The 24,905-nt window shown below is 40.2% G+C and overlaps 1 protein-coding gene across 14 annotated transcripts in view; it reads right to left on the reverse strand.

Moving 5' to 3' along the window:
* Reps2 (RALBP1 associated Eps domain containing protein 2) overlaps positions 1 to 24,905 on the reverse strand; it is a 231,754-nt gene that overhangs the window by 6,769 nt on the left and 200,080 nt on the right. For all 14 annotated transcript variants that reach the window (NM_001359102.1, NM_001290633.1, NM_001359103.1 and 11 more), the window contains 3 exons: positions 22,317 to 22,400; positions 19,928 to 20,073; positions 8,933 to 9,038 (listed from right to left, as the gene is read on the reverse strand). In NM_001359102.1, the coding sequence (NP_001346031.1) occupies positions 8,933 to 9,038; positions 19,928 to 20,073; positions 22,317 to 22,400 (336 nt within the window). The remainder of the gene's footprint in view (positions 1 to 8,932; positions 9,039 to 19,927; positions 20,074 to 22,316; positions 22,401 to 24,905) is intronic.

The raw sequence follows: 24,905 nt of genomic DNA on the forward strand, positions 1-24,905 counted from the left end.
CTCTTAAGTGGAATTGTTCAATGTGGGAAAGAATTCTTATATAAAGGCTCAATTCTGAAATGCTCCAAAGAACCAACATATATTAGAAAACCAATGTATAGAACCAACTATTCATTCATTCACACTCCTGGCAAACTATCTTCTATATCTATTAGCTCTAGGTCAGATGCTGTTCTAGCTATCATAACAGCAAAGCCCAAGAAAAAAGTAGGCCAGGACCCTTATATGGCTTATATTCAAATGAACAGACAGACAATAAAATGGGCAAAGAAGACAGCTCTGAAAGTAAATAAACAATATGTTACATTAGAGAACAACAGGGTTAGCAGACCAGGGGAAAACAGAAAAGTATGACTAGGGAAGACTGCTTAGAGGTGATGCAACTTGGTCAGAGACATGAATGAAGCTAGAAGAAAGCTACTTGAACACATTGGGCAAAGATATGCAGGGTGACTACACTGCAACTTCAAAGGCCCCAAGGGAGCAAATAAGTTTTGTGAAAATGATGTGCAAAAAGAATGGAGTTCAGTTGGTAGAGTGCATGCCTAAAAGGCAGGTCACTCCAGATTCCATCTCTAGCACCACATAAATAGGCCATAGTGGCATGTTGCCTGGGATCCCAGCACTTAGGAGGTAAAGAAAGTATAATGAAAAGGAGTTCAAGGCTGTAATACATTAGTCATTCTGATATCAGCCTGAGCTACATGAGACCCTATCTCAATAAAACAAAACTGAAAAGAAACAAAAAGAACACTGAATAAAGCTAATCTACCTAAAAACAAAAGGATAGAAGACAGGATAAAACCAAACTAAATGGAAAAAAAAGAGGTAAAAGGGAGATAAAGATAGCTATCACTTCCAAAGCTTACTGAATGACTTTGCAGGGTGAGTCATTTTTCTATTTTGTGGTCCCACCACCAGCGCATGAGGCTCCAGTTGCGGTCCACTGACAGTGCCATTGTTTGTTTTAGCAGTTCTAGGAAGTGTACAGCAGCATGCAATGCACGATTACCTTGTCATTTCCTAAGTGGCTAATGACAGAGAATATCATCTTATGTGTATAGATGCCATCCTTATATCCTCTTTGGTGAAATATCTGTTCCAGTCCTTTGCCAATTTTTAAAATGAGATATTTGGCTTTTTAAAGTTCTTAATCTATCTTTAAATTTATTTACATTCTTCATTCAACATATTTTGATCATAGATTTTGCACTCCAACTCGTTCCAGATCCTATTTCTCTACCCATCCAAAGCCATGTTCTCTCAGTCTCTCACACAGGGAAAAGAAAAATGAAAATCAAAACAGACAAACAAGCTGAAAGAAAGATAGAAAGAAAGAAAGAAAGAAAGAAAGAAAGAAAGAAAGAAAGAAAGAGAGAAAGAGAGAGAGAGAGAGAGAGAGAGAGAGAGAGAAAGAGAAAGAGAAAGAGAAAGAGAAAGAGAGAAAGAAAAGCAATAAAATAAAAACAGCAAAGCAAATTTTTAAAAGTACACTGAATTCACCTTGTGTTGGGCAACTACTCCTGGGTATGGGGCCTTCCCTGAAGTGTGGTCACTATACTCAGTGAGACTCCACTAGAGAGAGCTGATTGTCCCTTTACCAGAAGGTGTCAATTGCAAATAGCTTCTTAATTAGGGGTAGAACTTTGTGTCTACTTCCTCTTCTGCATGCTAGGATTTTGTCTGGCTTGGACATGTGCAGGCCCTGTGCATACTGCCACAATCTCTGTGAGTTCATGTGGGTATCAGTCTTGTGTCTGGAAGATGGTGTTTCTTTGGAGTCATCCTCTACCTCTAGCTCTTATAATCTTTCCACTTCCTCTTCCACATAGATCCCTGCACCCTGGAAAGATGGATTTTGATGAAGATATCCTATTTAGGATTGAGTGTTCCCATCCTCCTTCTTTCTATACATTGTCTAGTTGTGAGTTTCTGTGTTAGTTCCCATCTAGTCCAAAAAGAAACTTCCCTGATGAGGGCTGAGTTGACTGATCTATGGATATAGAAATGTGTCACTAGGAGTCATTTTACTGTTGTGTTTCTTTATAATGCAGACAGTAGTAGGTCTTCCCAAAGACTTATTTTTGAGTTTTAAAATTACTTTTAATCAGAACAAAAGTTCTCTGACAAATATGTAGTTTGAAAATATTTTCTCCCCATCTGTAACTTGTCTTGTAATTTTTAGTGTCTTTGGCAGAAAAAAGGTGTTTTATTTTAATGAAGGCCAATAAACTAAGTTATATTCTTCTAGATTATGCTTTTAATCATTTCTTTACACTGGGGGGGTCATACCTAACTTCAAATCATGAACTGTTTTTCTTCTTTACTTTTTCCTAAAAGTTTTATAGCTTTATGATTTCCATTTACATGGACAAGTTAATCTTTGTACATGGGGTGAGTCTTAGATCAAGATTCCCTATTTGTTACACATGGATGGCCAATTGTTAAATATATTGTTGGGAGACTGACTTTTTTTGAGTTGATTTAGCATCACTGTCTTTTTATTAAATGGCTTTATTTATCAAATGGCTTTATTTAGATGATCTCTTTCAGGATTCTGATTCATGCCCCATTCTCAGAACTCTACTGTCTTGATTACTGCAGCTTGACAGTGATTTCTTCATTGGTTCCGCATCTCACATTGGAGTTTTGTAATTCCAAGTTCCTCAGCCCTCCCATATAAAATTTTTAGATCTGCTTGTTTGTATTCATTTTTAAAATCCTGCTGCGATCTTAATTGGTACTGTCATGAATCTAAAGATCACTGGGGAGAAAAATGACATCTCTATTCTATTGACTCTTCCAAATATATAAGAAAATATATGCATTCCTTAGGTCCCCCTGTATTTGTTTCGGCGGCATTTTTAGTTTCCAGTGTACAAATCTTAGGTTTACTCTGATAGATTTGTACCAAAGTATTTCATTTGGGGAAGGAGCCCAGCTACTATCAAGTGGTACTTTAAAAACAATTCCATTACCAATAATTTATGACTTATACACAGGAATATGACTGATTATTTTGTATATTGATCCTATATCCTGGGACCTTCAGAAATTCAACTGAACAACAGAATTGTTTTTTTAAATCTAACTTGAAATCGTATCACAAAGATTTTGGACAAAATTCGAAAGAGTACATACTCAAATCTTAGAAACCCTCAGAGGATTTTAGATGGCTAAAATAGTTGTAGCGACTCCTCTGCTTAAACTAATTGATAGAGTTAATGCAAATCTACCCATAGTCCTAACAGTTCTTATTTTGTGGCATTTTCCTACCAATCTTCAAATTTGCATGAGAGAAACAGCTTACAATATCCAGTGGAATCATGAAAAAGAATATGCTGAAAATTTTATATTACCACATTCCAAGACAGAATAAGGCAGCAACAATCAAGAATGTAACACAAAGATCTATAGAAAGACTAATAGAACAGACTTAGATGTCAGAACTGAGCCCCCCATGATTACAGATCATTGGATTTATGATAATGGCACCAAAGTAATCGATCCAAGGGAGGAAAAGTCTTTTCATCAAATGGTGCTGGATTAAGGAAATACTAAAGTGGGGAGAAATGAACCTTGACCCTAATGTCACATCATGTACAAATTTAACATAAAAATGTTAAAGAAGGGCTGGTGAGATGGCTCAGCAGTTAAGAGCACTGACTGTTCTTCTGGAGGTCATGAGTTCAAATCCCAGCAACTACATGGTGGCTCACAACCACTGTAATGAGAAACAAATAAGAAATCTATGGGCTGGCGTGAGCAGGGCCCAGAGCGAGTAGGGGCCAGAGCAAGAGGGAGAAGGGAAGGGAGGAAAATGTAAAAGAAAAAAAAACAATAAACCTGTTAGAAGAAAATATATTAAAATTATTTTATAATCTATAGATATATAGTTTCCTTACATTGAAAGTAACAAACATATGAAAAATAACAGTTGGATTCTATCAAATTTTGAAGTATTTGTTCATAAAGGTACGTAATTATCAAATAAATAGGTGATACAAACACTAGAAGGAAATACTGACAAATTTTGGTGGGATTACTTGTGAAGGAGTACTAGGTGTGGCCTTGCTGGAGGAGACATATCACTGGGGATGGGTTCTGAGCTTTCAAAAGTCCAGCCAGAACCAATCCCTCTCTCTGTCTGCAACTTATAGATAATATGTAAGCTCTCAGCTACTGCTCAACTGCCATACCAGTCTGCGTGCTGCCATGCTCCCCACCATGATGGTCATGGACTCACGCTCTGAAACTGCAAGAAAGCCTATAATTAAATGCTGCCCTTTATAAGTTGCCTTGGTCATGGTGTCTCTTCACAGCAACAGAAAAGTAACTAAGACACTTGGGGTCTGTCTCTTTCTGTCTCTGTCTCTTTCTGTCTCTGTCTCTCTCTCTGTCTCTCTCTCTGTGTGTGTGTTTGTGTGTGTGTGTGTGTGTGTGTGTGTGTGTGTGTGTGTGTGTGCGCGCGCGCGCGCGCGCATATGTATTAGTCTTTTTTTTTTTCGTTTTTTCAAGACAGGGTTTCTCTGTGTAGACCTGTCCTGAAACTCACTCTATAGACAAGGCTGGCCTCGAACTCAGAAATCCACCTGCCTCTGCCTCCCAAGTGCTGGGATTAAAGGCGTGCGCCACCACTGCCCGGCATATTAGTCTTTTTGAGACAGGGTTTTTCTCTGTGTATTCCTGGCTGTCCTAGAACCCACTCTGTAGACCAGGCTAGCCTCAAGTCACAGAGATCTACCTGCCTCTACCTTCCAAGCCCTGGGATTACCGATGAATCCTGATTAGGTAATCTAGGTCCTCTAGAATAAATGAGAATATATATCCAAACAAAAACATGTCTGAAATTTCTGCAGAGTATTATGTCATAAGTGGAACATGGATGTCATCCCTCCCTACAAGGCTCATGGAACATTTTTGGAGAGTGGGCAAAAAAGAATAAAATAGCCACAGGCTGTAAAGAGGCCTAGGGCAAACCAGCATTTTCTGAGCATGACTGAACTACTCTACTCATAAACTCACAGAAGTCATAACTGCATGCACAAGATCAAGCAAATGAGCATCCAAGCATAGGGGAAGGCCGGGACCTTACCTGCATACATGGGAACTATTGGCAGTTGATGGATGCTACCTGAGAGTCAGTTTTCTTTAGGGGTGTAGTCCCTCATAAATTGACTGGCTAGCTAGCTACCTCACACCCATACATATAGGGGCAGCACAAGTTAGACTCAGTGAATTATTGTAAAAAGACATGAGGTAAGGAAAGGGGTAAATATGACCAAAATACATTGCATGAAATTCTCAAAGACTAAGTAAAACCATGATATTAAAACATGTTCAAAGAATGGCTAAGATCAAAAATTCAGGTGACAGCAGATACTGGTGAGGATGTGGAGAAAGAGGAACACTCCTCTATTACTGGTGGGATTGCAAGCTTGTACAACCACTCTAGAAGTCAGTCTGGCAGTTCCTCAGAAAATTGGACATAGTACTACCAGAAGATCCAGCAATACCTCTCCTGGGCATATACCCAGAAGATGTTCCAACTGGTAGTAAGGACACATGCTCCATTATGTTCATGGCAGCCTTATTTATAATAGCCAGAAGCTGGAAAGAACCCAGAAGTCCCTAAACAGAGGAATAGATACAGAAAATGTGGTACAGTTACACAATGGAGTACTACTCAGCTATTAAAAACAATGAATTTATGAAATTCTTGGACAAATGGATGTATCTGGAGGATATCATCCTTAGTGAGGTAACCCAATCACAAAAGAAGTCACTAGATATGCACTCACTGATAAGTGGATATTAGCCCAGAAACTTAGAATACCCAAGATACAATTTGCAAAAAAAAGAAAATCAAGAAGGAAGACCAACATGTAGATACTTCATTCCCCCTTAGAACAGGGAACAAAATACCCATGAAAGGAGTTACAGAGACAAAGTTTTGAGCTAAGACAAAAGGATGGACTATCCAGAGACTACCCAACCTGAGGATCCATCCCATAATCAGCCACCAATCACAGACACTATTGCATATGCCAGCAAGATTTTGCTGAAGGGACCCTGATATAGATGTCTCGTTTGAGGTTATGCCAGTGCCTGGCAAATACAGACGTGGATGCTCACAGTCATCTGTAGGATGGAACACAGCCCCCCCCCAATGGAGAAGCTAGATAAAGTACCCAAGGAGCTGAACCTATAGGTCCGCAACCCTATAGGTGGAACAGCAATATGAACTAATCAATACCCCCCAGATCTTGTGTCTCTAGCTGCATATGTAACAGAAGATGGCCTACTCGGCCATCACTGGGAAGAGAGGCCCCTAGGTCTTGCAAACTTTATATGCCCCAGTAAAGGGCAATAAATGCCAGGGCCAAGAAGTGGGAGTGGGTGGGTAGGGGAGCAAGATGGGGGGAGGGTATAGGGAACTTTCGGGATAGCATTTGAAATGTAAATAAAGAAAATAACTAATAAAATAAAATTTTAAAAAATGTTCAGTGAGGCAGTTTAATTCACTATGTTCTAAAACTGTAAAGAGCTCCAATTTTCAATAGACCTAATAATGAAACTGGAGCATATTCACTCAGTACGGTATTAGGTAGCAGTGAAAGGAGTGGATTCCTCGTGCACACAACAAAATAAATGAATCTCAAAAACTTTATACAAAAGTATTTGTTATAGGATATCATCATATACAGTTCCATAACAGGCAAACCTATGGTATGAAAACATCAGAATACTGGTTGCCCAGTGAGTGGGGTAGAAGTAGAATAGGAAGGGAAATGAGAAACCCTCTTTGGGGATGGCAACAGTCTCTAAATCTGTAGAACTTGGATTATATAAGTATATCCAATTTGTTACAAGATCAGCAAGAATACAGTTATGATTTGTATGTGTTAAATTTCACATCATAAGGTGTCCTCGCTAGTTTTGTGTCAACTTGACACAGCTGGAGTTATCACAGAAAAAGGAGCTTCAGTTGAGGAAATGCCTCCATGAGATCCAACTGTAAGGCATTTTCTCAATTAGTGATCAAGGGGGAAAGGCCCCTTGTAGGTGGGACCATCTCTGGGCTGGTAGTCTTGGTTCTATAAAAAGAGATCAGGCTGAGCAAGCCAGGGGAATCAAGCCAGTAAGTAACATCCCTCCATGGTCTCTGCATCAGCTCCTGCTTTCTGACCTGCTTAAGTTCCAGTCCTTACTTCCTTTGGTGATAAACAGCAATGTGGAAAATGTAAGCTGAATAAACCCTTTCCTCCCCAACTTGCTTCTTGGTCATGATGTTTGTGCAGGAATAGAAACCCTAAGACATAAGGAAAACCTGTAGAAAAAAAATGAACTGTATGAGGAGGCTAGACTGTTCTGCACACATAGTAAGTTCCAGGATGAAGGGCTATGTCTCAAATAAATAGAAAAACTGAAATCTAGCTAACAATATATATGCTGAGATATTTAAGGAATATATACAGATGTTAGTAATTTATTTAAGTATATGTCGAAAGTAAACTGATGAATAGAGCTGATAGACAAACTGACACATGTATAATAAAACAAGTATAAAATACTGCTAGTGGCAGAGTAGTGGCTGTACAAATATTCCAAATTTTCTATGCATTTAGATTTTCTGGAGTAGAAGATCTTGGTAGAGAAGTCAGGAATGGGAAGAGAGTAGAGTACGCTGAAGCAGTACCATGGAGTAGAGGGCCAAGGAGGGACAGCACAGTATCTCAGTCGCAAGCACTGTCTCCATATCAGCATGCTGGTGCATGCGCATCAGCTCAGAGCTCAGGAGGATTCTGTGTTCTAGGCCATCCTGGGCTATGTATCAAGGCTTTGTCTTTTAAAAAAAACTGAAAAGTAATTTTAGAAAAAATGGTCATTTATGTAGATTCTTCTAAAAACGAGAGAGAGAGAGAGAGAGAGAGAGAGAGAGAGAGAGAGAGAGAGAGAGAGAGAGAAAGAGAGAGAGAGAGAGAGAGAGAGAGAGAGAGAGAGAGAGAGAGAAGAAGCAAAGCCCTTAAGAGGAATGTGAGACAGTGAATGAGAATAATCCCTAAGATTACTAATGCTGGAGTATGCTTACATGTAGATTGAAAATGACCCAGTAAATCATATCCCACCAAAATATGTTCAAATCCTAACTCTCAGGACCTGTAAACATGATTTTTATATGCAAGGAGAATCATATGAGGTTGATATCATGCTTGATTAAGTTGGGCCCTAATCCAATGACTGGTGTCCTTAATCAGAAAGGTCCAATAAGAACACATTACAGTCAAGACACAGGAAGAACGTTACATGACAGAGGAGATTGGACCTTTCTGTACAGGCCAAGGAACGTCAAGGATTGGCAGATAATACTTGGAGTTGGGAAGCAATAAACATGTCATCTCTGAAGCTTTCGAAAATGTCAGGGCTCTGATGACACATCGGCTTCAAACTCCAGAGCCAGGACAAAATACCTTACCACCACATTTGTGCTATATGACTAGAGGAGAAATGATGGAGAGAAACAGGTGAGAAAACCAGGGCTGATGCCCTTGAGAAAGTGAAATGGAAATTTCCAAGGTACCAGAAAAGGGGTTTAACCAGGCTGCCTACTTCCACAAAAGTGAGCATCATTCTTAGATGATCTACATATTTATGAACTTACCCAGAAGCTTTGGACAACAAGGAATACAGAGTTTGTAATCCTTTTAACTCATACATGGTATGTAGCCTTTAGATTGAAGTTACTAGTCCTAGTCTAATCATTCAAGAGCCAACCCTTGAAATGCAAATACACTTGGTCTTCACCAGCCAAAAGAGCTTTGAGAACAAAAGCAGGTCTTAGTGAAAGGAATGGGGAGCTGATGGTCGAACCGAATCAGAACCAAACATCAGAGTAAAGTGAGGGGATCCAAATGGGAGACATACTCCTTACCTTCAGCTGCTGCTGCAGCTCACTGTTCAATCGGGCCAGCACTGCATTGGCCTCCTTATTTTTGCGAATGGCAGTCTGAATAGCCTTCTTCTGCTTGGAAGACTGCCTGTAAAATAGTGCAAACATTTCTATGAAAAGAAACTCAGAGGTCTGGACTCTTTCTTGCAAGTCAGAACTCAGATTCATGAGAGGAGCTAAACTGACAAAGGTTAACATCCCAGGGCTCCAAAAATAACATCTCGAGTTCTCAGGCCAGCAAGCCAGCAGGCAGGCAGGCCCATGCCAAAATGAAACAAATTTGTCAGGATGAATTATTTATACCTGAAGCCATTCCCCATTTTATAACTTGAATAGAGATTGTGAATTGAACCTTTTCAAACATTTGTGTTCTATTATTCCAAGACATCTTTTTTTTTTTTTTTTTTTTGGTTTTTCGAGACAGGGTTTCTCTGTGTAGCCCTGGCTGTCCTGGAACTCACTCTGTAGACCAGGCTGGCCTCGAACTCAGAAATCTGCCTGCCTCTGCCTCCCGAGTGCTGGGATTAAAGGCGTGCACCACCACGCCCGGCTACAAGACATTTTAATACACATTTTTCTGATAAGTCTTATTAGCCAAATGACCCTTTTGTATAGGCATTAATGGAATCTACTTGAGTGGACAAGATTGGTAGAAAAGAGAGGAACTTTCTCTTAAGCAGAAATTTAGCAAGACTGCCTAATTCTCCTTTATTTCTTTATGAGAGGGCATGTGAATTGTACTATATATTACAATATATCTGAAGCACGTGAAGAAAATGAAGAATGTTTTTGTACCAGCATACCTTAGCTAAGTCAGTACTAAATTTAAAGAATGGTTGTAACTAGGGAGATCATGTGTTCCACTTGGGCCTATTAAAGTATCCATTTACACTGTTAGGCCATAAGTCTTCTTAGTACCATCTTGATCTTTTAAAACTGTCCATGGTGGGAATGATAAATCAACATGGTCATCACAAGTGTAACTTACAAACTCTTATTTCCCACAGCAAGAAACACAACAAAAAGGTGATTTGTACTCTTCTAGAAAAAAAAAAAAAACCAACCATATTTTTAATCACTGGCAAACGGGTTCTAGTACTGATCTACCCTACAGATAGGATGACTATCTCCTGAGGGATATCATGCTAGCCACCCTGCTAATCTGTAGATTAGTCCCTTCTGCAGAAAGTTTAAAGGGTAATTGTCTCAGCCACATAGAGGCAGGGAAGAGGCTTCAAAAGTGGACTTTATTATAAAGCAGAAACTGCATTTACAGTTGTGCTCTGGGATTTAAACTCAGGTCCTCGCGCTTATACAGCCAAGTGCTTTACCCACTAAGCCATCTCCCTCACTTCTTACAAAAGAATTTCATTAGCATATATTCACTGAGCTAACTAAGTGAAAGGTTTCATAATGACATTTTCATTCAAATACATTTGCACTTTGGCCAATATTCATAACTCAATACCCTTTCTTGTCCTGTTTATGACCACATTAGGTTCCATTTTCTTTACAAATGTCTTTACAAATGTTGCACATGTATGCATGTGTGTGTGCATGCGTGTGTGTGTGTGTGTGTGTGAGAGAGAGAGAGAGAGAGAGAGAGAGAGAAAGAGAGAGAGAAAGTTATCCAGGTTCCACATATAAAGTAAAATTTTAATTCATAACTCTTTACCGAATGAATAATATATTCAAGAATATGATAAAAATAAATATTACAAAGTAAAATGTTGAGAACAACACCAACATAACAGAAACAAAATATAAATAGCATAAGAAGAAAGCTTGAATTTTGATACAGGATCTATTCCTTTCCTTTACAACAAACTTAAATTTAAATGTCTACTAGAGAAAAACTGTGCCTTGGTCCGAAATTAGTGCTTTTTTCCAAAAGAACAACATTCTAGAAGGCTTTTTCTTTTACTTTGAGGTATTTACTATTCAGATATTTGTTCATGTACATAGATTTGGATTCAGTGGCAGATCTACAGATCTTGCTATTCTGGTAACATCTTGAATCACATCTATTTCTGAGCAAGGACTATTTCAAGTTCTCAAACCATTGATCCTTGAAATGAAATATATTTCAGTTGTGGGTTTTTAATAAATTAAGATGAAGTAAAATTAACCCTTTCCTCCCTACAGGAACAAAGAGCTATTATTAATGTTTAGAAACTCAACTATGTCTTTCTACTCCAAAGAACATTAATTACTAGCTCTTCTGGTAAGGCAATAAATGTTCCAAGATAATATTCAATATATGTACAAAGATTACACTGAATATCATGCTTGTGTGAAGAAGCCCTCACTTCCAGCTTCACACTTGAATGGCGGCTGGAGCATCCTTACCTAAACAGCTTCTCTCTCCTAGGTAAAAGAGAGAACTGGTCAGTTATGAGTCCAGTTCAACCATGGCCCTTCTTTTTTTTTTTTTTTTTTTTCTTTTTTTTTTTTCCATTTTTTATTAGGTATTTAGCTCATTTACATTTCCAATGCTATACCAAAAGTCCCCCTTACCCACCCACCCCCACTCCCCTACCCACCCACTCCCCCCCCTTTGGCCCTGGCGTTCCCCTGTACCGGGGCACACAAAGTCTGCGTGTCCAATGGGCCTCTCTTTCCAGTGATGGCCGACTAGGCCATCTTTTGATACATATGCAGCTAGAGTCAAGAGCTCAGGGGTACTGGTTAGTTCATAATGTTGTTCCACCTATAGGGTTGAAGATCCCTTTAGCTCCTTGGGTACTTTCTCTAGCTCCTCCATTGGGAGCCCTGTGATCCATCCATTAGCTGACTGTGAGCATCCACTTCTGTGTTTGCTAGGCCCCGGCATAGTCTCACAAGAGACAGCTACATCTGGGTCCTTTCAGTAAAATCTTGCTAGTGTATGCAATGGTGTCAGCATTTGGAAGCTGATTATGGGGTGGATCCCTGGATATGGCAGTCTCTACATGGTCCATCCTTTCATCTCAGCTCCATACTTTGTTTCTGTAACTCCTTCCATGGGTGTTTTGTTCCCACTTCTAAGGAGGGGCATAGTGTCCACACTTCAGTCTTCATTTTTCTTGAGTTTCATGTGTTTAGGAAATTGTATCTTATATCGTGGGTATCCTAGGTTTTGGGCTAGTATCCACTTATCAGTGAGTACATATTGTGTGAGTTCCTTTGTGATTGTGTTACCTCACTCAGGATGATGCTCTCCAGGTCCATCCATTTGGCTAGGAATTTCATAAATTCATTCTTTTTAATAGCTGAGTAGTACTCCATTGTGTAGATGTACCACATTTTCTGTATCCATTCCTCTGTTGAGGGGCATCTGGGTTCTTTCCAGTTTCTGGCTATTATAAATAAGGCTGCTATGAACATAGTGGAGCATGTGTCCTTCTTACCAGTTGGGGCTTCTTCTGGATATATGCCCAGGAGAGGTATTGCTGGATCCTCCGGTAGTACTATGTCCAATTTTCTGAGGAACCGCCAGACTGATTTCCAGAGTGGTTGTACAAGCCTGCAATCCCACCAACAATGGAGGAGTGTTCCTCTTTCTCCACATCCTCGCCAGCATCTGCTGTCACCTGAATTTTTGATCTTAGCCATTCTCACTGGTGTGAGGTGGAATCTCAGGGTTGTTTTGATTTGCATTTCCCTGATGATTAAGGATGTTGAACATTTTTTCAGGTGCTTCTCTGCCATTCGGTATTCCTCAGGTGAGAATTCTTTGTTCAGTTCTGAGCCCCATTTTTTAAGGGGGTTATTTGATTTTCTGAGGTCCACCTTCTTGAGTTCTTTATATATGTTGGATATTAGTCCCCTATCTGATTTAGGATAGGTAAAGATCCTTTCCCAGTCTGTTGGTGGTCTTTTTGTCTTATAGACAGTGTCTTTTGCCTTGCAGAAACTTTGGAGTTTCATTAGGTCCCATTTGTCAATTCTCGATCTTACAGCACAAGCCATTGCTGTTCTGTTCAGGAATTTTTCCCCTGTGCCCATATCTTCAAGGCTTTTCCCCACTTTCTCCTCTATAAGTTTCAGTGACTCTGGTTTTATGTGAAGTTCCTTGATCCACTTAGATTTGACCTTAGTACAAGGAGATAAGTATGGATCGATTCGCATTCTTCTACATGATAACAACCAGTTGTGCCAGCACCAATTGTTGAAAATGCTATCTTTCTTCCACTGGATGGTTTTGGCTCCCTTGTCGAAGATCAAGTGACCATAGGTGTGTGGGTTCATTTCTGGGTCTTCAATTCTATTCCATTGGTCCACTTGTCTGTCTCTATACCAGTACCATGCAGTTTTTATCACAATTGCTCTGTAGTAAAGCTTTAGGTCAGGCATGGTGATTCCACCAGAGGTTCTTTTATCCTTGAGAAGAGTTTTTGCTATCCTCGGTTTTTTGTTATTCCAGATGAATTTGCAAATTGCTCCTTCTAATTCGTTGAAGAATTGAGTTGGAATTTTAATGGGGATTGCATTGAATCTGTAGATTGCTTTTGGCAAGATAGCCATTTTTACAATGTTGGTCCTGAACCATGGCCCTTCTTAACAAGGCAATTAATCTGGGGAGCTGAAAGTGGTAGACTTCTTCACAGAAAAAAAAGTGACAAATACCCTTCAGAAGACTAGAGAAATTTCAGGAGTCCAAAGGTTTGCTGGAATTATTTTCTATAAACCACCCCTACATCGTTAAAATGAATGTGGTTCCTTAAAGTTTTTTATGGGTCAACAAAGAATATGCTAAGATACTCCAAGTTGTTGTATTGCTGTTATTGTTGTTTTGATTTTTGGTTTATTTTGTTGTTGTTGTTGTTTCTCATTTTTAACCAAAGGAGTCCTAAGTAAAGCAAATATCAGGTCCCAATTTAGACACCAATGTTTGGTCTAGGGCATCTGTTTACAGTTCAGGAAAGGTGTTTATTTTGCCTCTTAATTGCTTCTGAAGTTTTCCCCTACAAATTCCCCTAATGTTTTCCTCCATGTTCCAATCTGGAATACAACTGGCTCTGTTTCAAAGGCAGAAGCCTGTCCAGTAGATCCTGGCTTCATTTCATTCCATTGAATTCCACCTTATCACATGGAGCAGAAGCACTGTGCAGCACTGTCAGCATGAGAGTCTGAGGCAGAACACCTCTCAAAAGAGTTTTTCTGGTGTTTTATGGTGTTTATGGGGATTGAACTCAGGGCCATGTGTATGCTAGGCAAGCTCTCTACAACTAAGCTCTCCTTATGCCCTCGTGTTCCATATGCTATAACCCTTCTATTTCAACTGGCTATGTGGCCACCTGCCCTACTCTTATGTTTCATACTGTTGCTGTGATGAAATACCCCGACAAGGAGGCAGTTTAGATAAGAAAGGGACTTATTTGATTACAATTCCAGGTTATAGTCCATCATAGCAAAGAAGTCACAGTAGCAGGAGCTCAAAGCAGCAAGTCATATGATATCCAGAGTCAAGAGCATGCAGAAATACATGCATGCAAACCTATTTATATTCTCAGCACCGCAGGCCTAGGTAATGGAGGCAGCCACAGTGGTATGGATCTTCTTACATAAATTAAAAATCAAGACAATTCCCTCACAGACATGCCCATAGGCCAACCTGATCCAGACAAGTCTTTACTTAAGAGCCTCTTCCTTCCTCCCAGGTGATTCTGGGCTGGGTCAAGTTAACAGGTAATACTGATCATCACATTACCCAACCATAAACTGCATTTCTCTGTTGCCTTGGTAGGTAAGAACATGCGACTAAGCTTTAAGCCAGTGAGATCAGAAAGATTTTAGCAATAAGCTGGGGATTTTTCTTTCCATTTGTTCTTTCTCCCTTTCTATGCGACCTGAAATATAAATACATTGGTGACAAGTCACCATTAGCATATGAATAAAGGCAAATCTCAACAAAATCAATAACAGAAGACAAGATGCCTGGTTTCCTAACAGAGCAATCCTACTCTTCTGAAGTGTATTTTCTGCTCAAGTAGCAAATCTGAATTTTGAAATATATTTTTTTGCTTATTCTTTGAGAATCTGAAACATATATTTTATAAAATATATTTTATTATTTTAAAGGATATAAGCTAGGCTTAGTGGCTCACACCTATGACACAGAACTCAGAAGGCTGAGTCAAGAGGATTTCCAGATGTTTGAGGCTAGCCTAGGCTATGAGGTAGCCAGCCCAAGCTATAGTTCGAGACCCCATCTCAAAAAAAAATCCTTCCAAAAAAGAATATAAAGAGGATTCTCTAAGTGAAAAAATATATATATTAGCCTGTATATTTTGGCTCTCACACCTGTCATGCAAACATTTGGGCAGTGACAAGAGGTTCCTCCTTAGATACACAGAGAACCAGCCATGACTACATGAGATACTTACTGCCTTTAGGAAAAGGATAAATCTTCTTAGCCTTATCCCTGGGCTTTGATTTCCCCCAAGAAAATTGGGTGCATCTTCTGAGTCCCAAAGTTGTATTGCCTTTTCTATTGTTGGAAATGGAGGACTTCTACCAGGTATTCAAGCCATCAATCCCTTAGACAATCCCAATATATCAAGCATAAGGAGGGAAAGAAAAAAATTCCAACCACATTGAGAACATCATGCAGCCAAACAAACAGTCTATACTAGCTGCTAGAACACACTCTGAAGTTAGAGCAAAGAATACAGACTACAGAGTCTGGCCCAAGGCCATGGTACTGTCATATGGTGTCCTCTGTCTCCACACTGCATGAATAATCCTATTTTCCAAAGGTTCATCTTTAGTAGACAAGAAAGATTGGGCAAAGAAACAACTAGGCCCAACTGTTTCTAAGCCAAATTCATGTTTGTCCTTATTAATTTAATAATGACACATTATGAAATGCTTAGTGCACATAACCTGGACTCAGCAGTTTACTATTTCTTTGTGTGGGCAATGTAAGAGCAAAAGCTGAATTTGTTTTTGACCATGGTTCCCTTTTTATGTTAATTTCTATAAAAGCTGATGACAGGTTTACAACTAGTTCTACTTTATTTTTAGCCTTTCTTCATGTTCTATTGGAGAATTAGGCTTATAGAAAACGTTAGGGGCTCTTTTTTTTCATTTGCCTCAAAGATAGTACCTAGCAACTAACATTGTGAACAAGAAAAAAGTAGGGGAGGGGTGACGTAACTATATACATATAGCACATGTCTAAGGGAATCTGAGCTTACATCCCTCTCAAAACTTTGGCTTGGGAAAGACCTGTAGGCCAAACATTTTGTATATTCTGTCTTTTGCTCCAAGCCTTGAAAAATTATGAACATTAAATTTCATTCTATTGTGCCAAAATAAACTGGTCTTGAAACTAAACTAAGAAGCTGTATAAAATCCTCTCATGTGAACACTTAGGTCCTGACTATACACACTGTTACCTGTGCACTAGTCTCTTAGCTAAACACTACATGATCCCCACACTAGCATGCTGACAGACATTCACAGAACAAATGAATAGAAGAAAACACCATTTCAATAAATACTATAGGGACAACTATATAATTACTATGTCAAATAATGAATTTGAACCTCATCTTCACATGAGATACAAAATGAACTCAAAATAGACCATAAGAGTCAGCATTAACTATAAAGTGACAAGACTTTTCTAAGTAAATAATCTTTGTGAACTTGAACTAGGCAAGAGTTTCGTAAATATGACAATAAAAATCTAAGTACCAAGTAAGACATGGAGATTACACCTTCAATCCCAGAATTTAGGAGGCAGAGGCAGGTAGATCTTTGTGAGTTCATGGCCAGACTGGTCTACAAACTGAGTTACAGGTCAATCAGGGTCACAGAGTGAGATCCTTTCTCAAACACACACACAATGTAAACTTGGTACTTCAAACTATACAGAGAGAGGGAAAAAACACAAACAGGATAGGAGAAAATATTTGAAAGTCATGTATCTGACAAAGGTGATTTATACAGATTATATAAAAGGTCCCATAACTCAACTGTAAGTGGGCAAAGGATATGAGTAAATATTTATCCAAAACTATATTCAAATGGCCAATAAGTACAAGGAAAGATGCTCAACAATATTTAATCATTAAGGAAATGCAAATCAAAACTGCTGTAAGATGCTACATTACAGTCACTACTAGAATAGATGACTGCCTAAACATGACCTGAAAGAAGACAATACCAATAGACATGCTAACATGGGCACAGAAAAGATCACAAGCTCTCAACCCTAAACAAAGAACTACAGGCAACTAAGGAATGCCGCAAGAGAAATGGTCTTCCTCAGTGAAGAGCACACCAATTGGTTATCTAATACCAAGTGGTCAGCCCTAAAAACATACATACCAGTAACACCATATAGACTTAGCAGGTTGTGGTTATGTATTTAGGAATGCTATATGAATGTAACAATAGCTAATGAAAAAAAGAGGCCATGAGTCTGAAAGAGAGCAAGGTCGGGGGCCACATGGAAGTGTTTGGAGAGAGGAAAGGAAAGGAAGGGTAATGCAATTATATTATAATCTCAAAAAATATTTTTACAGAAATTAGATAAATATTGATAAAGAAGTAGAGAACTAGAAGCCTCAGAGACATTGCTGAAGATATAAAAATGGAATGGTTGGTCAGTGGGAAAAAGAATCTGGCACTTCTTCAATGTGTTAAACAGCATTACCATGTAAGTCCAAATTTTACCCATATATGTATTCCCAAGAAAAACAAAAACATAAAGTCCACACAGAAACATGAACACAGATAACACTATTTATTTAAAATATGCAAAAAGGTCAAATAACCCAAAGGTCTGATTTATGAATCACTGAATAATATGTGGAACACTAATAGAATAGAATAATATTCCAGCCTAGAGCTAAGGCTGTCCCACAGCTCACTGCACCCAAATCCCACCCAGAGAGAGCTAGTCTCCCAGGAGTGCTCTCACTCCTAAGCCCAGAGGTGAGATTACCACTTTTGCTCCAATAACTGTTCAAAGAGGGACCAGCCAGGAGTGTACAGGGCACAGGAACAGCAGAACAGCTGAAGACAGGAAGGATCCTTTGATCTCCATCTGCGCCCCATAGCTAAGGCTGTTCCACAGCCCTCCGTACCCAAATCCTGCCTGGAGAGAGCTGGTCTCCCCAGGACACACCTAAGATCACAGGCTCACAGGCCCACAAAAGGGGCAAGCTCCAGTCAGAGCCAGCAAGACCAACTAATACCAGAGATAACCAGATGGTAAGAGGCAAGCACAAGAACCTAAGCAACAGAAACCAAGGCTACTTGGCATCATCAGAATCCAGTTCTCCCACCATAGCAAGTCCTGGATACCCCAACACACCAGAAAAGCAAGATTTGGATTTAAAATCACATCTCATGATGATGATAGAGGACTTTAAGCAGGAAATAAATAACTCCCTTCAAGAAATACAGGAGAACACAAATAAATAGCTAGAAGCCCTTAAAGAGGAAACACAAAAATCCCTTAAAGAATTACAGGAATAGTATTCCACATAAAAAATTAAGTTCTAATTCATGCTACAACATGGATGAACCTTGCAAACACTAACAAAAGTAAAAAGTCAAACACAAGGGACCACATAATGCATAACTGTATCAATGTAAAAATGTAAGCAAAGTACAGAGAGGGGGTAAATTAGTGGTTTCCAGGAGCTGGGCAGGGAAGAGATCTTAGGGAACAACTTCCACTGGGCATTGAATCTTTTGGAGATAACAAGAGAAGGTTCCAAAATTACACTGTGGCAATGATCACATGAATTTTGTGAATATACTAAAAGCCACCTAAGTGTATGCTATGCAAATTATATTTCAACAAAGCTGATTTAACAAAAGAGGAAAGCAACATCTCTCTGTGTGAAGTTCACCAGATGCCTGCAATCTACCTTGGAGGGTAATGTGGCCACCAGTGACTGACTGGAATTAACATGAAGCTGAAATGAAGAAGGAAAACATAGCCATCTTTGTGCCTGACAGAACTCTACGCTCCTGGCTAGGAAGGTGACGATGATGCAGAAAATCACTCCCTGTACTGCACCCGTTGCTGCTCTTTCCACAGTGGTGTGGCAGAAGGAAGGCTCCAGAGCCCCTGAGATCTGAAACCCTCTACAGAAAGATCACAAGAAAGCACAAGCATTTGCGATACTGGCCAGCATGGATCACTTCAAGTCAAGCAACAGCAGTGGGATTTTGCCTTCAATATTTCACCTAACGTCACTACAGAATAGATCTCAAAGACAGCTTTCTAAGGAGGGTGGTTTGTCCAAAGTGTCTCGATCTTTGGTCCTGACCATGGTGTCTCCACAATTCCTCCAGTATCTGTTCCAGATGGTAAGGGAGGTATGGAAGATCTGACTGCATGATTCAGTACTGAGGTAATTAATAACAGGAACTCTACTATCACACTTCCATCCATATTTGTGTGTGTTGGTTCTCCCTGTCTTTGTCCCCCACCTGTGTCAGGATTTTTTCTCGAATCTTGGCACCTTGCTTTTGCCTGACCACCCCATTGGCCCCTGCTCTTTCCCAGCTGGCACATAAAGATGTTTTCAAATCATACTTCATACCCCAATTCTGCCAAGAATGGGGTCTGTGATCGCTGAGCTGGCCATATGCCCTAAAGGAACTTAAGATCAGGCATGAAATGAGAGAAAATGGCCTTGCCATACTGACCCCCTTCATAGGAAAATCTGGACCAACACAAAAAGGGTTATGAAGGAAAGAAAAGAGAGAAAGATGGGAAACCAAACCAAACACTCGCTTAGGACTTGCCTGCTCCTCTGGGTCAGGCTAACAGGAGTATAAAGTCTACTATCAGACTGGGAGCCTTTAATGCCACCACAATCACCATCACCAAGGCCGAGATGACTATGACAACCATCAAACTCTGTGGCTAGGAACAGAAATGCAAACACATTTCTAACAAATACATATGCATGCAGATGTAAGAGGAAACTCCCCACATTCTTCACTCATCTTTTTGCCACTTACTTTTGTACTGTTGGATGGGGCTTCACCATTGCTGCAGAAACTGCCCCTCCAACTGCAGCAGCAGGCTCTTGGCTTTCTGTTGTTTGATTTTCAGGTCGGAATTTCCTGCGAATAGGCTTTGATGGAGGCTGAGCATGTGGTGCATCCTGTGGATTAAAAATAAACCTAAAAAGCTCAAAAACTTTTTTTATGATCCTTCCATCTCTCTTGCCACTATTCACAGTTCTGTGCCCAAGATCAAAAGACGTCTCTATTCAAACCACACACCACAGACCTATAGCTGATTCTTGGCTCAGCAAGTCCTGGAGGGCTGATGGCAATGGGTTCCAGCAAATACCCTACCCGTCTGTCTTTTTAAAATACACTGGGAATCTACTACCCTTGCTGTTATCAAGAAGGACAATAAAATAAGATTCTAGTGATATTACTCTTGCCCTTTTTTAATGTTGTAAACAATCTATACTTTCTCGTCATTTAAAGTCACATAGATTTTATATAACAGCAGTTCTTAGCCTCTGGGTTGTGACCCCTTTGGAAGTCACATATCAGATATTCAACACCTCAGATACTTATATTACAATTTATAACAGTAGCAAAATTACAGTTATAAAGTAGCAATGGAATAATTTTATGGTTTGGGGGTTACCACAACATGAGGAACTGTATTAAAGGGTCGCAGCATTAGGAAGGTTGAGAAGTACTCTTGTAGTTATAAAACTACAAGGTCTCTTAATTGAAGACAAAACTGACTCTTGCCTCACCCTGAGCCTTTTTGAAGAATATATTTTAAAGTCTATCTTGGCCTTAGTCATATGCTCATCATTTTTCTATTCCTGATCCCTATATGAAGTCAAACAGAAAGCCAGTGTGTTCAAGGAAACAGTTGACCTGCTTCCTTAGAGGACCCCATGTCACCTTCCAAGCCCAAGGTCAGGTCTCTTAGCTAAGAGAGTGATCTAAGGGATAATACTGAAGACCAAAAGGATCGTGAGAAAGTAAGTGGGGAGCACGATAGTGAGTAGTGCCAGCTGGGAAAGAGCAGGGGCCAATGGGGTGGTCAGGCAAGGGCAAGGCGCCTGACACAGGTTGGGGACAATGATGGAGAGAACCAACAGACACAGCAAAACAAAACAAGAAAAGAAAGAAATCATGGTGCCAAGAAAGGGAGGCTGTCCTACCCAGCACAAGGGGTACTAATAGGGTCTCCCTGTTACCTGGAGTTGCTGTCTGAAACTACATGGTTCCAGATTCTTGCTGTCTTATTCAAAGAATTTCAAAACGAGCACATGAATGGCAAAGCAGCAAGATGCTTGATTTCAACAGACCGAACAATCTGCCTCTGTAGGCAACAAGTCAGTCTCATTAATGGATAGGATTGGATACACTGCAGAAATCAGTGGGCTATTGTTTGGGGCTTTCTCTTAGGGGGACCAGAAGAAAGAGCAAGTTTCTGAAAGGTGTAATGTGGAGGATTCTATTTGATTGTCAGACTTTAATTATATAAGCCTTTTCCTCACTATGCATGTCTTTTCTTCTGATATATCTTATTTTAATCATATGCACATCCAACCATGCATGTATAGACATAAAATGGTAACTAGAAGGTTTTCCTTAAAACTTCATGCAGAAGATACAGTTTGCCTTAATGCACATGCATCCAAAACTAGTTCAGGACAAATGGGCTCCCCGTGTCTCATCCCTGATATGTTCTGGGCATTTTTCAAAGAAAATTGACCACAAATGTGTAACTACTAAATGGCTACTAAAAGCCCGGAGTAATTTGTGCCATTGTTTGAAGTGAGGTATGCATGAAACTTGATGCAACTGAGGGTTCTCGGCTGCTGGCTGCACTCTTAGGAGAGCAGTGTGTGCACACTGGAAACCAAGTGAAGTCCAAAGCTGCAAAGCCATACCACCTCTACTAGTCTGCCTCATTAGCAGATGTATGGAGGCTACCAGAGTCACCCAGCTCTCCCCACATTTTATACTTAATTTCAAGTTGTCTGTATGTGCACCAGACTTGTACAATGAGCACAGATGTCAGAAAGTAGTGTACCACCATATATGGATGCTAGGAACTGAATCCAGGCCCTAGCTATGCAAGAGCAGTAAGCACTCTTAAAATGCTAAGCCATCTCTCCCGCTCCTCCAAAACATTTTTTGATCTTGTCAAAAGCAAGGCAGCCATGCTTAGTTAGAACGTTGAGGAGAGTACAAACTACCAGGGATATCCATAGCCCAGCCCCAGAACCTTCAGGATCCTAATCTTCAGAAAGAATTCACACTTCAGAACTGTGGATCGGTCACATTCATCTTGGAGGAAACTTTCAAGTTTCTGTAAGAAGTAAGTCATTATGCTACCACCGCAGCATCCTTTTGCCGCTCTTACCATCTTTGTTGGACTGCTTTCTGCAGCTTGGGAAGGAGCTCTGTTCAGCTGAGAGTGTAAATCAGCTTCAGACACTGGTTCAGACTGCAACAAGATCAAAGAGAAGGTATGTATGTAAAACCCAACTGTGTAAACATATGACCAAGAACACTTTGGAAAAGAGTTACTCAGGAAGACCAAGTCATACTGGTCTAGACCACACCACAGATACGCAGTTATCCTTGGGAAAAATCTTCCACCATAGACCTTGCTAATCCCTTCCACGTCTCCTTCCAGTATCAAGAAAGGGAACCGTGAGTATCTCATATATTTTCACATACAGATTTCTTAAAAAAAAAAAAACTAACACTTTAAAAAAGTATAAAAAAATACTAAACGAGAAAGGGTTAGGAAAGGACTTAAGGAATACTGAGAAAAACAATCAGTTCATAATAGACCCATAATTTTCAATATTAAATTCCTAATAAAGAAACACTATGTGGGCTGGAGAGATGACTCAGTAGTTAAGGGCTGCATTTCCAGAGAACTGAAGTTCAACTCTCAGCGCCCACACCAGGCAGCTCACAACACAGCTCTATAAGATTAGATGCCCTTTTCTGGCTTCTACACACACACACACACACACACACACACACACACACACACACAAATCTTTTAAAAATTGAAGTACTCTAATAAACATAGCCATTTACCTTTAAAAGGGAAGGAAATATGTAATGACTAATCAGAAAGGCTGACTATTAAGTGCACAAAGACTGATGAGGGATACTCCCAAGCACTTCACGACATAGAACACAGCCAAGAGGAACACAGGGTAAATGGTACATAAGGCTCTCTATGTCCCCAAGGCTTTGTACCTTCAGCTGTGGTAGAGCACTTTGCTTTCAGTTACTATTAACCAGTGATGCAAAATATTGACATGATGAGAAAAACCAGCTACCTAGGAGCAAAATGATTTCTGCATTGTACTGGTACCAGTCCTTCATTTATCCAAAATCTAATTCACACCACACACAAAAAAAAAACCCTCAGATTGTAGCACAAACAACTGCCACTCTGCCCCTTGCTTGGCCATCTCTAGCCTCCTACAGTGTGCCTTCTTTCCCGTGAACAGACTGGCTCCTAGGAAGCTAAGGCTAGCAGCAGACTCTGGCTGCCTTTATATTCTCCCCATTCACCTCCCTTCCAAAATGGCACCCCTGGTGCTCTCAGGTGGTGGGGAAGTGACACTCTCCAAGTTGTAGTCCTTCTCTTTCCCTTTTCCACTCTGACTGTTCTCACTCCTGAAACGTAGACTGTCTCGGGGTTCTCTGTCTTTAGTTCCCCTGCTGCAATTTTTCCCTGTTCATTCTTTCCTAGGGTAACACCATCTGCTCCTGAATCTTACTTACTCTTTTTTTATTAATATATGTATTGTGTGTGCATGCACGTGTGTGCCATGGTACATGTATGGAGGTCAAAGAGGACTTTTTGTGGGAGTTACTTCTCCTTCCTCAACATCTGGGTCACAGGGATCCTGCTCAGGTTGGTAGGCTTGTCAGCAACCACCTTTACCCACTGAGCCACCTTACTGGCCAAGTTCTTTATTTATTCATTTTGCAGTAGTGGAGATTGAACCTAAGGTTTCACACTTGGGAGGCAAGCACTCTTATACAGTATCTCCAACCCTTGTTCCTACAGTTAATCCTGAACAACTCCTCTCCTACCTCTTCTACATCTAGATACACGCATTCAACATGCTTGATGTCAAGTTCCACCTGCTTCTCACAGCTTCTCCTTCCATTAGAGATGACTGTGGTACTCATGCTGCTGCTGTTGCTATGCTTAGACTCCAGGACAAACTGAATTCTATGCATGTGTCATACAGACCTTTCTCAAGTGTTCTGCATAAATTATTATATCACATCATCATACCCTTAAGAAATAGGGATTATCCCCAGCCTGCTGATGACAAACTTAAAGAAGTCAAGAAACTCACCCAAAGACAGTACAAACAACAGGGTCTGAGGCCAGGTTTTGAGTTCCAAAGCTAGGCTTGTTACCATGGTTTCAAGTTCCAAAGCTAGGCTCGTTACCATGGTGCAATACAGCCTCAGGCACTCATAGGCCTCAGTGTTGTTCCTGCAAGGCATTACTTATCAGACAGCCACTGCTGGCTAGCTCTGCTGGCACTCAAAGAGAAACAAGGATCAGCTCTACTTACAACCATCTGGTGGTCCAGTGGAAGAAGTAGATAAATAATCAGAGATGCATGTTTCAATGTAGTGTGGTAGAGGAGTGGGGATTATAGGAGCACTCATTCTTGTAGGACAGTTAAGACTTAGGAGGTGACATTGCAGCTGAGGTCTGATTGAGATGTAGTATACAGTCAGCTACAAGAGATACATGTGTGGGTGAGGAGAGAGGTAGGTCCAAAGTAAACTCATGAAGGTCTATTGTACTGGCCAGTCTTATTTCAACACACAAACTAGAGTTAGCTGATTAAATTAGTGATTGATAGGACAGGGCCAACCCACTGTGGGTGGATCCATCCCTGAGCTGGTGGTCACGGGTTCTATCAGAAAGCAGGCTGAGCAAGCCATGATAAAC

Source organism: Mus musculus, chromosome X, assembly GCF_000001635.26.
Source record: "Mus musculus strain C57BL/6J chromosome X, GRCm38.p6 C57BL/6J".
Lineage (NCBI taxonomy): Eukaryota > Metazoa > Chordata > Mammalia > Rodentia > Muridae > Mus > Mus musculus.